The 15,942-nt window shown below is 39.6% G+C and overlaps 1 protein-coding gene across 1 annotated transcript in view; it reads right to left on the bottom strand.

Annotated features, from left to right (window-relative positions):
• GTF3C1 (general transcription factor IIIC subunit 1) overlaps positions 1-15,942 on the bottom strand; it is a 91,940-nt gene that overhangs the window by 55,828 nt on the left and 20,170 nt on the right. The window contains exons 8-14 of the mRNA XM_083153412.1: positions 14,466-14,581; positions 10,837-11,155; positions 8,488-8,648; positions 7,187-7,332; positions 4,671-4,824; positions 2,084-2,187; positions 1,815-1,996 (exon numbers count right to left, since the gene is read on the bottom strand). Coding sequence (XP_083009538.1) covers positions 1,815-1,996; positions 2,084-2,187; positions 4,671-4,824; positions 7,187-7,332; positions 8,488-8,648; positions 10,837-11,155; positions 14,466-14,581 — 1,182 coding nt within the window. The remainder of the gene's footprint in view (positions 1-1,814; positions 1,997-2,083; positions 2,188-4,670; positions 4,825-7,186; positions 7,333-8,487; positions 8,649-10,836; positions 11,156-14,465; positions 14,582-15,942) is intronic.

Genomic DNA, 15,942 nt, shown 5'->3' with positions numbered 1-15,942 from the left:
AAGATTTTAATTACATTTCATTTTTTTTCTCTCTCACTTTCTATATACAGCTTCGGCTTCGTATCACTAATATCTATTAACACAATAGTATTTTCACTGGTGTGCTACTCTGGGCTTTCTAGCTTATGCAGTTTTTTTGGGGTGCCACACCCTGCACCTAGATATAGCGCTAGGTACCCCCAATATACAGAGAAGCCTTGATGACAGCTTGGGGGCTTACACATAAATTTGTGGAAATATATATAACCAATAGCTCTGAATTCTATTATTATGTTCTAGACTGGTTACTAATAACATTCAGTGAGCTGGCAGAAACCATGGATTTTTACTTACTTCATATTAACCCTCCTTTCCATGCATCTGACTGGTATTACTAAACTAAACTAATTGGGCACCTGCCACTATCTAAATGTAGTTTAGTTAGAGGTGCCCGTTGTACTCATAAGCTCATAAACTTCTATGTACTGAAAGATAAATATAGTAAATATTCAGTACTACTACTGGGGGGTCAGCCACTTCTTAATATATAGCTGCTTATGTTCTATCATTACAAGCATACAGATACACAACACTTAAGAGATTTGTGTGTTTATAAAATGTATTTACAGTATTAACAGATTGCATTTGGTTTATTCTTACTGGGTCAGAGGAAGAACGTATTTTATTAATACTGTAGTACAGAAATTTCTATAATTAGATTTTGCTCATTAGGCGTTACTAATTTGAATTAATAGTGGCACATATTTATGGTTGCCAATTATTTCTTACTAATTGGGGAAATGCTTCACATTGATCTCGTTGTAATTCTATTCAGATTATTACTTCTATTCATAAAACAACCAATTAAACTGTAAATTTCGATAAATACAATATTCTTTTTAAGATTTCTTCAATTGTTTTTCTTGAGTTATTACCGTTTTATGAACAAAAGATGTAATAATATTTCCATGTTATAGGTTTAACAGCTACATGCTAAAATTAAACATCACCTATACAATGTAGGTGGGTATCCAACTAGCTGCAATAACCAATTTTTGAGGGGACAAAAGTAAAAACACTGCTTTTTTTATTGACCTGCTTTATCACAGCTGTCCAATATGCTCACATGCAATAATTCTTCATAAGGTTTCACATTTCTCTTCACCTACACTCAGCAATTAATTCATTTAAAAGCCGGTTCTTGGTTTAGAACCTACCACCCTTAATTACTAATTAAGCACTATGAAGTTTAATTAATTTTAATTAGCTAATAATGAGATGTCAGTTTTGGGGTGCAGAAGTGCAGTGAAAAATAATGGGGGTACAAAGTATGGGAAAGGTACATTGGGGTGCTTTATGAGAGGGACACCTGTTTTTAGGCTTGCTTGTGAGAGTAATAAGGTGTTTCTGAAAGTGCCTTTAATTGACACAAAATACTTTTCATGTATTTTATGTGAGCATTTATTTTACACCAAAAATGTTGCTCTTATTTTTTTCCCTCAGTCTTTTATAACAAAAAAATACATATCACAGCCAAATAAAACAATAAGTACACAAAATCTTTTTATTATGCCCTCTAAATATACTTCTATACGGTTATCCTATGTTACTTTGCCATTTCTGGGGGTACAGACAGATTTCACTAGGTTGCAGGTCGCCCTTTTTAATAGGGCGGTTCGAAAATCAGGAGTGGGCATGCAAGCAATTTCAGACGATAACGTTACCCACAATTGCAGATCACCACACCTAATTGGATCCCCTCGTAATAGAAAAAGACAAAATCAAGGAAAAAAAAGGAAGAAAAAAGCTAAAGAGATCATATTCATTTTTCATACCTATGACAGGGTGATAATTCTTCAACTGTTTCACATCAATTGCATCAGTTTGTTTAAGTGGATTGTCCAGGCTGTCACTGTTAAAGGGTGAGGTCTTGCTGCGTTTTTCCTTTTGCTTTTCTTTATTTTGATCATCAGTCTCTGTCTTGCCAGGTGTAGCTGTCGCATGAGGTGAGCGTGTTCTAAACAAGGAAACAGGATATTTGCATGCAGTAATAATCTATTGCTTATTTCTGTGAAATGTGTGCATTTTTCAAATTTTTACTTACCGGTTCCCTGATGTAGAATTGGAAATGCGAAAACGAATTTGTTCTATTGCACTTTTCACCAAAGGATCAGTCGGGTTAATTGATGGATGCACAACAAACTCCACCTGCCAAAGTTATTTGAACAAGTTTCATTTTACACAGCCAACAACTATAAAGCTATGTAGGCAATTCACCTAACTGACCTATCACATGGGGGCATAAAAGGGAACAGGACACGGTCTAGGAGGAGTTTGGATACTTGGTGGGAAAAATCAAAGAAATAGGGAAGACTAATGTACAGTTTGTGTTTAGTATCAATGTATCTAAATAGTTCTCCTAGAATTTTCTGTAGGGAGAACATAACTGTAATAGGGTGTTCGCACGGTTTGGTTTGGTTTTGTCTATTTTTCTATTTGATTTTGCTTATATAAGCAAAAATGAATAGAAATCGAATGCATTCGATTAAATAGCGATGCGCGGCGCCACTATAAAGTACTATAAAGTCTAAATCTAATGTGTACACGAAGCTGTGCGATTCAATCCCGATTTGATCAGGATTGAATAGAAAGTACATCACACCGTGGTTACACCCCTTAAACATTTGCATTCCATTAGCGTTGGTGAACTATATTGCTAATGTACAAAATTGCATTAAAGTGAAACTACACAAAAGGTGGGTACACGCTAGATCAGTGTTTTTCAACCACTGTGCCGTGGCACACTACTGTGCCTTGAGCTGTTCTCAAGTGTGTCCCCAGATCTAGAGATGCCCAAACCAGTGTACAGCCACCACCAGTTCAACTGTTACTTACTGGTCTCTTCTTTTCATGTAAAGGGCCAATGTATCTTACTTTTGTTACCTGTAGGGACCAGTGTGATTTTTTTTTTATATGGGGACCAATAGGTTTGTTTTTTTCCTGTGGGGGCCAATGTGTTTTGCCCTGTGGGGATCTCATGGTGTGCCTTGGCAAATTTAAAATCTTATTTAGTGAGCCGCAAGGTAAAAAGGTTGAAAATCTCTGCGCTAGATGATCGGTCACACCCATGATAATGTGTACCTATGATGATATGTGATTCTCTTTTTATGTATTGATTTTTAAATGATAGTACTTTATATGTGTTTTTTAGCCCTGGGAGCCCAATATTGGCTAAGAGTGAACTTCAGTAAATATACCTCTAAGGGGGATATTCAATCCCCGATGAGCATCTCCCGTCGGGGAGATGCTCGCCGGGCCCTATTCAATGCTGTCTTCCCCGACAGCATTGAGCAGGGTTTCTCGGCAGAATGAGCCCGACATCACTAGCTGCAGGGCTCGTTCTGCCGAGAACGGCCGGGAAGTGACGAGCTGCCGGCTGCCGTGACCCTCAGATTGAATACCCCCCTTTTAAAACCACAACAGAAAATAAAGGAGGCAGTGCAGAGAGAGACCAGAAGGGAAAGCAATCAGCAGCTATCAGTGCTGCCATAGCACAGCTCCCAGACATAAAGAGAAGGACACAACAAGCTCAGGAGCTTCATGCTGTACCCAGGTCCAGAGGGATACTGGGAGATGGGTCCATACAGATGGTGAGGGTGAACAAGATCAGTGCAGGCGTCAGGAGAGGCCCTTCTAGCAATGTGGTACAGAAGCCGGAAAAGGGAGATCAGATGCAGAAAAGAGAGGTCGGAAGAAGGCTAACAGAATATGGACTGTAAGGCCCCCATACATTAGTCCGACTTGTCCTAAGAACAAGTCAGACCTGATTGTCCCGGCAGCTCCCCGTGAGGGATCACATGCGAAGGCACTTCATTTGCCAAGTTTTGCGTGTGATAAATCGCAAGTGATTTATCACATGCAATTCCCGGGGAGCTGCAGGGACAATGGGAGCGGGGGACAGCAGCAGTGATATGCCCGTGACCAGAGCACGGGTGGGGGGGCGGCGCAGGGACCCGGGCAAGAAGCTGCTGCCATCAGCTGGAGCGGCACAGAGTACCAGGGAGCCGGGCAGGAGAAGACGCAGCTTGAGTGGCGGGAATCGAGCCCTTAAAAAAAAAAAAAAAAAAGCCGATACAAATGCATAGGAAGCCATTGATTGGCTGAGACCTCTCTCAGCCAATTAGCGATTGGCTGAGAGAGGTCTCAGCTAATCAATGGCTTCCTAAGCGTTTGTATGGGGTTTTTTTGTTTGTTTGGAATCTTCTCCTGCTCGGCTCCTTGGTACTCTGCGCCCATTTAGTAAATTTTATGGGCAGCCCGTCCGACCTCCTGACTCCGATCTGCACAGGGCCGTGCATCGGGTCAGAGGGGATGTCTCCATATGCGATTTGGGATGATTTCACTGCCCGATTCATCCAAAAAACACAAAGTGTATGGGGGCCTTAAGAACTATAGAAGACAGGATTACCCAGAGCAATAGTGCATATGCAGTCTTCAGCCACCCCCAGGTCAAATTATAAGATTTAGATTGTATGAATACAGTATACAAAGTTTTTAACACATGTACTTAAAGAAGAAAGTTATATCTTAAAAACTGGTTTACTGCTGTCTTCATTCTGTAATGAAGATAGATGTTGAGAGCTTCACATTTTATAATTGTGTTATAATATTTAAACAAAAAATAGGGTCACCTTTTTGCTGATTCCATCCTGAACTACGACAGAACGATACAGCCTAACAAGTCCTTCCTGAGAAAGTTTATGAACAAGCCTAAGGATGGATTTCTTGCAGCATTTTGTAGAAACTCCTTCCTGCTTCTCCTGTTCCACAATCATTTTCTGGAGGCTAAAGTAGTACAAGAACAAATATTAATTACGAACACAGCCATCAAAAGTGATACTTTCTGTGCAAAATAAAACAATTCATATTTATGTGACAGTAAATTAAATCCTCTCAGTTTATAGTGCTTATTTTAACAGAAGTAAAAAACTGACAGTAACAACCAACCCGGATGCTACAATCGGCAAATATTCTGGGCCATAAAGTGAAACTTGTAGCATGTGTAGAGTTTACAAATAATTCATTTAGGGGTTTTCAGGGTTTTTTATATGCACGTTAAATATTTTTCTTTGAATACATTGGGGGGCACTGGGCCACAGGAATACAAAGCATTTGTCATGGGAATCACCATCTTTAATTCAAATTCAAGTTCATCCCTCCTTTTTATTTTAACCAGACGTGACATTTAACCGTGCCCCAGGAGAATAAAAAAAAAATACCAAGAATACCAAGAAAAACCATCAACACCAACAAAAAAATGTACTTTGTTAAACTTAGGAGAACTAGAGTGTACAATGGGTGGGTGCTAAGTGTCCTTAAACTTGCTAAGCTGGGAGTTCTATTGAACATCTGATGTTGCACATAGGGGTATATTGAATGGTTTTTATGAGCTGTGACAGCGAGCAGTGCCGCCTGCTTGACCCCCTGCATATGACATATCCATGGTCGCTGGGTTTTTATAGCGACATGGAAACGGCGTGTGGCCACTAAAACAGTGAGGCTTGGGACTAGCCTCACTGTTTGGGGGATCCTCGCCATCATCTAACAGTGAGGGTTCCCCTGAACATTGAATACAGTGAGCGGCCGGCAATCCCCGTCATTTAACCTCCTCGCCAGCCGCATTGAATATGGCCCATAGTATCCAATCAGATTCTACTTTTTATTTATTTAGCACCTTCTAGAAGATAATAAATGGATCTGATTGGTTGCTATGGACAATATCACATCTTCAATGGAACTCCCATCTTAGTAAATTTACCCCCAATGAATAAATACCCAAGTATAAAGCTGCACAGCTGGCCAACCTTTCTTGAGCAATTAACAGATCAACTATATTGCATACTTCCGGGGTATTGTGTATGGAGGTTCCAAATGCCCCTACAATGTACTGAGTGGGAAGGGAGTTCCTTAGGAGACATTCCTGATCTAAAGCCAGATAAAAATTAGAGACCACCTTGGGGTGAAAGTAATATTTGGCTGTCAAAACAAGGTAAAATTGAAAATAATCTCTTTAATAGAACCTTTAAGAGCTGAGTTTTCTGAGTTTTAAATCTCAAACTACTGTACATGCCAAACAAGAGCAGGAGCAACTGAAGTGGAGGAGGATCCCCTTAGTTTCACACCAAGAGATGCAACCCTTGTAAACTGTGTGGCAATTCATGGCTGAAACAAACTTCCACAAACTTCTTACATACTGTATAGTGATAAGGATCACACTTCAACAGCCATGTTGTTAGTCAGCCAATATAACCTTTGTTGAAGAAACAGACCTGCAAATTAACAGGCCTGGTCTGCCAGAAGCATTTTGCAGGGTCGCATCAGGACCAGTTTCCCGTTCACACTATGGAGAAGGTAGCGCCAGCTCTAAGTGATGCCTCCTCCCACCGCCTTCGATGACGCGCTAATGCTCCGCCGCGCCCCCACATGACATCAGCAAACTGGCAAAATTGCTGGTTCGCTGATGTCATCTGAACAGACCACACATACAGGGTAGCACCGGGACTGAACCGTTTCAAATCCCGGTGCAACCCTGCATTTGAGGTCTGTAAGCGGTAGAACTAAACTCACTTGCCTAGATGCGTAGTACTTGTCACACCACTCAAACAAAATCATCCATTAATACTACTTGGCAAGGAGACCGTTATAGTCTGTCCCAAGTTGTACCTTACCCATGAAACCAGTACTGTCAGCTGCCACCATGGATAGATAGCCCCCTCAAAGCTATTCAGTAGCTAGTGTGGGGCTACTTGTCCCAGGATGAAGCCACCTGATATGCGCCTTACAGGAAAGCACTGAGTGGCAATGCACTCTTAGGGGAGTATGCAATCCTGGATCACGACTGTCGGTCCATCCTGACAGCCGTGATCCTGGCCCATTTACGGTTTACCCAACAGCAAATCGGCAGGCGTGATTCAATGTCCGATACTCGTCCGAAATAGCGGCGGAGGATTGCAGGGCTGGATCATAAATATATTTTAAGTGCCACTATTCTAATGGAAGTGCTGTATTCCAATGGTCAGTATTCCCCACATGTGTCAGAGAAAAAATACATTATGCAAAACATCTAAAAATATTAATTATGCAAACAGTTTAGATCAAACCATGAATTCATTTACACAATTTCAAAACACACACAAAAAATAATTACGTGAACAAGCTCTCCACTAATCGCAGGTTCTTGACGGTCTCCACTATTAAGTTTCTCCGCTTCAACAGGCGATATGTTTCACGAGATCTTTCCAGGGTTCCAGACTTAGAGGATTTTTTCCCTTTTTTTCCTTCAGAATCCTTGTCCTAGATTTGTTAATAAAGCAATATTAAGGTTACAGAATAAATGGGGTAGGGGGAGGGGAGTTTGAAAAGCTGACTTTTTGGCATATTAAATGTATATCACACGAAAACAAAATAGTTATAATATGCCAACAATGTTAACTAACAATACCTTTTTTTTTTGCAATGAAAGGTATTTAAACAAATAAACAGATATAAAAAAAAGAAAAACCACGATAAAGAGAAAATTCATTAAAAAAAACAGCATAAACCCCAAAATAGTCAAATAGGGATTGTATTTACAGAACATACACCTTGGAACATGGAATTTCAGATTTCAATTAATAATAAAAAATGTAAATATAAAGCACAAATATAAATCACATCAGTAGAAGACTATACTACATGAATAAGGTCCTTATACGGGGCCAGATGTATCAAGCTTCAAAAAGTGATAAAATGGAGAGTGATAAAAAGTCAGCCAATCAGCTCCTACCTGCCATGTTAAAGGCTGGTTTTAAAAAATTACAGGTTGGAGCGGATTGGCTGGCTGTTTATCACTCTCCACTCTATCACTTTTTGAAGCTTGATACATATAACCCTATGTCAGAACTGTTAATTGGCAATAAATGAAAAAAAAACATTTAAAACAATACCAATTTTTAAGATTTCTATTTATGGTTATATTTAGTTTAGACTTTTTTCCTAAGGCAGAATTTTTTATCCATAAAATATGAGGTAATAACTTTGGCTGATTTTTCAATAAAGCAAGGACATACTTTGGGTATTTTCTATAAGAACTTTAATTTGAGTCCCAAATTCTTCACATTGTAGGTGAAGACTGACAGTTTTAAATCAGTCTGGATGGCATAGCCCTTAGGCATAACTGGAAAGGTCAGTCATGAAACCAGACACTAAGCATAAATATGCAATTTGACAAAATTGAAAATAAAAAAATATAGAATTTACAGTATGAGGAAAAATGTTCTTATACTCTGAATCAGAAAAATGATCAAGCTAGAATTGAGGTAGTCTTTCTTTTTGTCAGTGTGCAGTGTCCTATAGGACCGACTATGGACTCATCAGTGATGCTTGTATTCCCCTTGACCTCAAAGAATTATCATTATGTCAGAGATTGCCAGTGTAGGTTTCCACTGTCAATAGTTCATATTCACATACCAAGATCTCTTCAACCACGGAAATATCATCATCTTCATCACCAGACAATGTGGAAAGATTGGATTGTAAATGGAAACTGTCCATGCTACAGTCATTTTCTGAGGCAGACACTTTATCTGCATCTATTGACAAAGCTTGTTTCTTACGAGTACGGGACCGTCCTACAACGATAAAATATTAAAATAAATACATTTTTCAGAAACAGGGTGTTTTCTTCAAAAGAGCTTAAATACAGATGTGTACAGATACATTCTATCCCCATACAAGTCACGTTATACATAATGCGTGAGCGATGTAGGACTTGGGCCTCATTGTGTGCAGTTTTTTCATTAAATGTATCTTACATGCAAAACAAAATGAATAGGCACACACACAGCTCCTGTTGATCAAAATGAGACGCAGCATGCCTATTTTCTGTGTGTGACTGGCTGTATCTCCATAAGAAATAGAACATTACAGTGTTTTCCAGGAGAACACTGTAAAGTAGCATTTCATATATGCAGATACTTTATATAACCCGGAATGGGTTTGCCATTATTGAATGCAAGCTGCAGCAAAATTTGGCTGATGGATTAAATCTTGCATTTCATTCCCTTTTTAGTTGAAATAAGCCTCCAGCACTAAGGGCCTTATTTTGGTTCATTCTTTCTGACAAAATCCTTCTTAGATGGACAAAACCATGTGCACTGCAGGGGGGGGCAGATGTAACATGTGCAGAGATAATTAGATTTGGGTGAGTAATTTTGTTTCTGTGCAGGGAAAATACTGACTGCTTTATTTTTACACTGCAATATAGATCTCACTTTGAAGTAAAACCCCACCCAAATCTAATTCTCTCTGCACAAGTAACACCTGCCCCACCTGCAGTGCACATGGTTTTGCCCATCTAAGAAGGATTTTGTCAGAAAGAATGAACCAAAATAAGGCCCCAAGAGCTAATTTTTCTCTCTATTTTCTATAACCCCACAATGGAATATTGTAGCAGGATAATGCGCTGTGTGATCCGGCCCACGTTGTTCAGAATTGGATCATGGAGCATTCTGGAGTCCAGACAAATTAGGTGGTCAATATGTTCAATATGAACCAAATACAGTATTTAAGAGATGTGGAGGAATGGTCCAATGGCACCCAAAAACCTGCACTTATCCCATGACTTTTGGCACTTCTGCATATCTCCTTGAAATACTCCGTAGCACCCAACAATGGTACTATGTATGGGCACCTTTAATGATACACCTTTAATCCCTATATTCCAATTGTAAAGCGCAACTGACTTGCTTCGCTGTATAAGAAATGTTTAATAAATGAATAGGAAAGGGAATTAAAAACAAAATAAAATGACACCACTCCTCTTTAGCTTAATTAGGAGAGTTGCTATGGTGATTTGAAAGTATGCTATCGTGTTTCCCAATAATAAGCCCTACCCCGAAATTAAGCCCTATTAAAATTTCCATAATGAGGTCACTAAATTCTAGCTCATTTTCACCCCCGCTCACCCCCCTCACCTCCGCGTTGCTTGTAAGGTACCGTTCTGGCTTCTACTCCCTCTGCGGATGCACTGCAGGCAGCGAGTGACGTCATTGCACACATCACGGGGCTGCAGCAAGAGAGGGAGCCAGGGGAGCAGTGGCGCGCGCAGCCAAGAAGAAGCTGTGGCACAGTTCGAATAAGAATTCTTTATGGTTGGTGAGCATTACCCTACCGTATGTTATTGAAAGGAGGACTAGGGGCATGTAATTAAAGGAGGACTGGGAGAATGTAATTAAAATAAGCCCTACCACGAAAATAAGCCCTATGGTGTTATTTGTTGAAAAAAAAAAAAAAATAGGACAGTGTCTGATTATCGGGGAAAAACGGTAGTTGTGCGTTTTCAGATTTTTCGAAAGGTATTTTTTTTAGCCTACATATACTAAATTTGAACAATATCTGAACTGGTGAGGTAAAATTTAAACAAAAAGTGTGTGTCAATTTGATACAGAATTACCCAGCCGCCCTAATGTTCAGTTAAAGCCACTGTCATTTATCCCTATAATAGGATTAAGTGAGAAACTGGATTAATCTGCTAATCCCCTACTGTATTGTTCTATGTATTGTATTGCAGCTGAGAACAATAGGATAGCCATGGTGAGCCATGGCCTAAGGAAGATATATTAGATGGGCTCCTACTTTATAGGAAGTATCCAAGCAATGAATAATAGCAAAGGGTTGGTTAAATCCCATCAACAGTACGTGTATTTGTGGTTAATAAAATAAATATAGTGCACACTAGAGGGCTAGTAAAAAAAGACTAATTCTATATATCTGGTAGGGCAAATGTACAGACTAAAATGGCAATAGACTGTGTCTCACCTTTTGGTGTAGGCAGTGGAGTACTTGTGTTGACAGTAGGATTATTCCTAAAAGAACATGTTTCTGCTGTTTTGGCCAAGTTTCCACTGTGCAATTCTTCCGGTTCACCTTCTGAAATCAGTGTTTCTTTTTGTGGATTATTTTCAGGAGACATTGCTGGGTCATCCCCCACAATTTGTGGAAGTGTAGAATTAAACATTGACAACTTCTCACTTTTTGCCTTTTCCTCCAAAAACTGTCGGCGTAAGTCACTTTCCTCAACAAAAACATGAGATATGAATTTAGTTGTCCGTTGGCGTCCTTCATCTTCCATGAAGCCCTAAAGGGACAACAGCATATTCTAAATACAAACATTTACAGAAAACACACTGTAGTGAGAATTTACTAGGCAATACATCTCAATTATCTAGAATACAGACCTTACATACATACTGTATAATGCTATTAAAGAGCACCTATTTATTTTCATTAAATAGGCATATTGACTGTGCCTTATACATTTGACCTAAAAAAAAAAAGATAAGTATCTCACCAAACATTTCTCCGTCTTCCAATCTGGGGGATACTAATCACCACAGGAGGCCAAAGGATCAGAAGGAACGTCACTTAATGAAATAGTATTAAGACTGTGCTCCTCCCCTCTGAAATCTCTGGTGATTAGTGTTACGTGCCCAAGGGAGCTGGACTGTTTCCTGTGGCCGTTCTCCAGACTTCGGTTTTGGTTATTTGTAATGCTTTATCTTATTTTTACTTCGTGTGGTTGGCATAGCACACATCCAGAGCGATGGTGGTGTTGCAGAGTGGTCTACCTACTGCAGAATTCAGTTAGAGAGGTGGGACTGCACTGATCGCTCCCCCCACTGGGGGCCACCCAGCCCTGCGCTTGGATGGCGACATCACTTCTAAAGGGTGCTATTGGCTTTCTTTTAAAGAGGAGTGCATGAACCTACAGGCAGCCTGGGAACAGGCAGTATCACCAGGGTCCCCAACATTATGGCTTTAGATGATGCTTTCCCTTCTCGCAGAGAGAGTAACTGTTCCAGTTAATCAGATCAGTAATCTGCGCTATGAAACTAATTTTTGGCTTTCATAGACATGAAGGATGTCTACCTTCATTTGATCCTCAATTTGCCATGAGAGGAAACCACTAACCAATCTGGACAATGATGGCATCCCTTTTAAGAAAGGAAGGAATTACTATTGCGCCCTGCTTGAATGATATTCACATCAATGCTGTCTCTTGTAGCAGGTTCACAAGCTTACAGTTCAGATTTCTTATCAACCTGGCTGGGTCCTGAACTTCAGGAAGTAGCATCTGGTGCCGTCATCTGCAACACCAGACACAATTTCCATCAATGATCTAGAGATCAGGGCCATTTTCTTGTTCTTTGTGGTGTTGAGTCTGTTCTAGAGGGAAGGTCAGTCACACAATGCCTTGGCAGTGGGATGTGTCAACTACTGAGGGGGTCTCTTGAAATGCCAGGGCAATTATGGAGCCTGCTCCAAAAAAGACTTTGTCGGATATATTCGTTCCAGCAATATCATGGGGGTTGATATTTGGGAAGTTGATTTTCACAAGAGGAGTGGTCCCTTCACCTGTAGCTCTTTGAACTTCTTGTTCAGAGGTGTTATCTGCAAGCTGATTTGCATTGTGTCTCTCCACATCTGTAAGGTACCCAGATTTTGTGCTTGTTACTGACATCCTTTGTGGTGGATGCTATGACTGCTCTGCCTGGGTTATCTCTTTCCCACTGTTATTTTATTGTTTCAAGCAGATGAAGGCACAGATGATGCCAATAATCCTTGTGAATATGGGTAGACCTCCATGGCACTAGTACACAGATGTCCTCAAACTGGCATTTGGGCCTGGTTGGTGCCTTCTCCTTCTTTCAAATCTCCTACTACAAAAGGTCCATTCCACCATCAGTACATTCCTCAGCTATCAGTTATGGCATTACTATTAAAGCAGGTCTCTTAAGGACTAAAATATCCTCTTGCAGTGTGGCACAGAACATGCTGCAGGCTCAGAAGCCTATTTTGACTTAGAACTAGCACTGGTGTGGAAGACATACCTTCTGTGGTGCAAAAACATCATCATACTTCTGTTTTTTTATATTTACCATTTTCTGGTCCTTTTTTAGGATAGTGTCCACTTTCTCTCCTGGTGCAAGTCTCGGGGCTATCCCTTTATCATGACTGTAGTTTGGCTCTTCTTTCAGAGGTTCTAACCTTTTTTTTATACAGATCATTTTGTGCATTCAGCCTCCCTTAGTAAATCCTATTGTTTTTGGGGATCTGAAAACGGTTCCGGTTGCCCTTCAAAGTGCACCAATTTTAACCTTTGGAGACTGTGGAGTTTCTCTAAACTTGTCTTGCATGTCACCTTTCCTTGTTTTGCATGAGGATAAGACGGTTTTTGCACACTGTTCGTTGTTCCAGCTGAAAGAAGGGTCATCTTTCCACATCAACCAGGTGATTGTCTTCTGCAGACAGAGGCAATCCTGCTATTTTGGATGTGGTTGGAGTCTTTCGTTTTTCTAGAACTTGGCTTTATGTCTTCAGTGGATGTATCCTCTCCTGATGCTTTATGATGTTCATAAACTCGGTTCGCTAGGGGTAAACAGACCACTGGTATGTAACTCCGCTCAGTTATTTTTCAGGTTTATTCCAGTGCCAGACATCTAACTCCAGTATGGGTGCACTCTACCAGGCTGGCAAGTGTTTTCTTTGAGGGTGCGTAATGGGGCCACTGAAAGCAGTTGTTTTATGCATTAACATTATTCTCTATCCACAGCTTCACCAAATTTGCTTTATCATTTTCAGGTGTCGGCATTCAGTTGTGCCAGTTTTTGACGTGAAGTTCCGCAATCCAGTTAAATCCTTTTCTACGATTCCATCTGAGGGACATTGCATTGTTAAACTTAAGCTCAGTTTTGGTTGATTGGTTCTCTTTGCAAGTTACAATTCGTTGTTAAGATCTAGGGTTACTTTTAAAGTTGTATTGATCTAGTGGTCCCCTGGGGGATAAGCACTGTATAAAGGTTATACCAGACTATTAAGTGCCAGCCCATGGTGATATTTTCCAGGAAAATATGGTACAGTAACTTTCCATTAGTTAAGCAGATACAGCGGCAGTCACACACTAAATTACAGGCATGCCGCATACCATTTCATCCATAGACAATATTTAATGGAAATATTGCTGTTCACACAAAAGGAGGCTAGCTTTACATGGGCACATATGTATATAGATCTATATGATAAAATACAACCAAAGGAAATAGGATTATGTAGTGCATGGCTATGTAGAAATCCTCGGTGCTGCATTGTCATTGCAGGACGCTCCTGAACTTATTATTTTAATTTCAGTTATTCGTAATTTCTGCCTATCCATGGTATAAAAGCCTGCAATGAGCCAAAGACAAATGTGGATGTACAGTCATCATACAGCAATAGAAGCTATACATATTTTGGAATAAATGGGCGTACACTGTTCAAACCTATTTACAGGACCAATACTTGTTACTGGACTCCAATTATGGGATGCAGATTTGTGGGGAACTGGTGAGGTGAGAAGGATATACACAAATACAACATTTATACAAAAAACACTGCCACACATAGCTAACCTTAATAAGCATGCATTTCTCTAATAAACGGCACAGCATCCGAGCTTCCAACTTCCCCACATTCATTGCTATTTGGATCTCTCTTTGAGATACTCCTTTAGTTCCCCGACTTTCAACTGTGAAAAAAAAAAAAAAGACATTAGATGTACAGTAGTGGTAATACAGGTATATAGAATTGATATTTGATAATTAATAAAGTGTCCCAAAAAAAACAATAAAATGTCTAAAATAATTTTTAGTAATTGATATTTTAAAACCAGCAAAATATTAAGGACAAAAGCGATATACATGATAATAAAGTGCAGTACACCAAAAATAAAATTTAAAAAGAGTCCGCTGTGTGTCTAATTATCCAGGATACATGTGTTCTAAACTCTCTTATTAGTTAGGGATTGATTATAAGTTATCCATCTGGATATTCATTTAATATGTTTTCAAGTTAATGGATACAGCAAAATTCATTGAGGTGGGTAAAGGCTAGCAGATTTCCTATTGTTAGTTCCGCATAAAAATCTACATCTCTCATGACTCTGCAATGTAACAGTTTTGTATCTAAAGCACTGTTGGGTAACAATGTATCTTACCAATTGAATGTTGTATGAATAAGCGTTAGCGTAACGTCAGAGGGGTGAGGCAGGAGCGGACCATATAGAATATATGACCGGCCTGACCTCAGTTTCTTGCCCGCTGTGTATACATAGTAGTAGGCAGTAACAGAAAGGTAGCATTAATAATTCTATGCTTTTATTACACTGTTTTCCTAAATACTGTTATTATTGCTGCAGATGGCTTTAGCTTGTTGCGCAAGGTACTAGCCACGGCGTATGAGGCCTACTCTTTGCGCTAAGCAGCAGGTGTTTGTTAGAAGCAGCAACCATTTTGTTAACTATGACTTGCATAAAAACATTATAAAATGGCTGTAGATTCAGAACAGTGCTGTAAAAGTGATTTCTTATAGAGAATTATTTTTGGTTTTAGAAGCTTAAGAATGTGATGTTGGTAGTATAGTGGAGCAAGGACAGCCAGCTAGTCTATACAAACTTAACAATATGAGAACAGGGCCACACTTGCGTAGACCCCAAGGCCACTGAATCTTTCCCTAGTAACAAGTAAGGTGGGTGTTGGGTGAATGATGACATCATGATTGAAAGCAAAGCTTGCCAATAAGACTCAATGCTTATGGAGTATTTAATTAATGTGATTAAGGTTTAAATATCAGAGTTAGAGAAGGAAACATAGAAACATAGAATTTGAAGGGGCAGGCAGTTTAGAAAGAACAGGCAAGCAAGTGGGCTGGAGGTAACTATGAAGGAGGTTTAATGGCTGATCACTGTCGTTGAAAGGTTTCCATTTTTACTTGATTTAGAATTATTGTTTAAGTATTGGCTAATCAATTTCATGTTTATTGTGTTAGTCTGCATTTACAAATACCTGTAATCAAGCTATTTCTTTCAAGTAAAGCTTTGTCATACATTTT

The sequence above is a fragment of the Crinia signifera genome, chromosome 7 (genome assembly GCF_055691185.1).
Source record: "Crinia signifera chromosome 7, ASM5569118v1, whole genome shotgun sequence".
NCBI lineage: Eukaryota > Metazoa > Chordata > Amphibia > Anura > Myobatrachidae > Crinia > Crinia signifera.
Note: the sequence above shows the minus strand (reverse complement) of the source record. Positions and strands in the feature narration are given on the sequence as shown.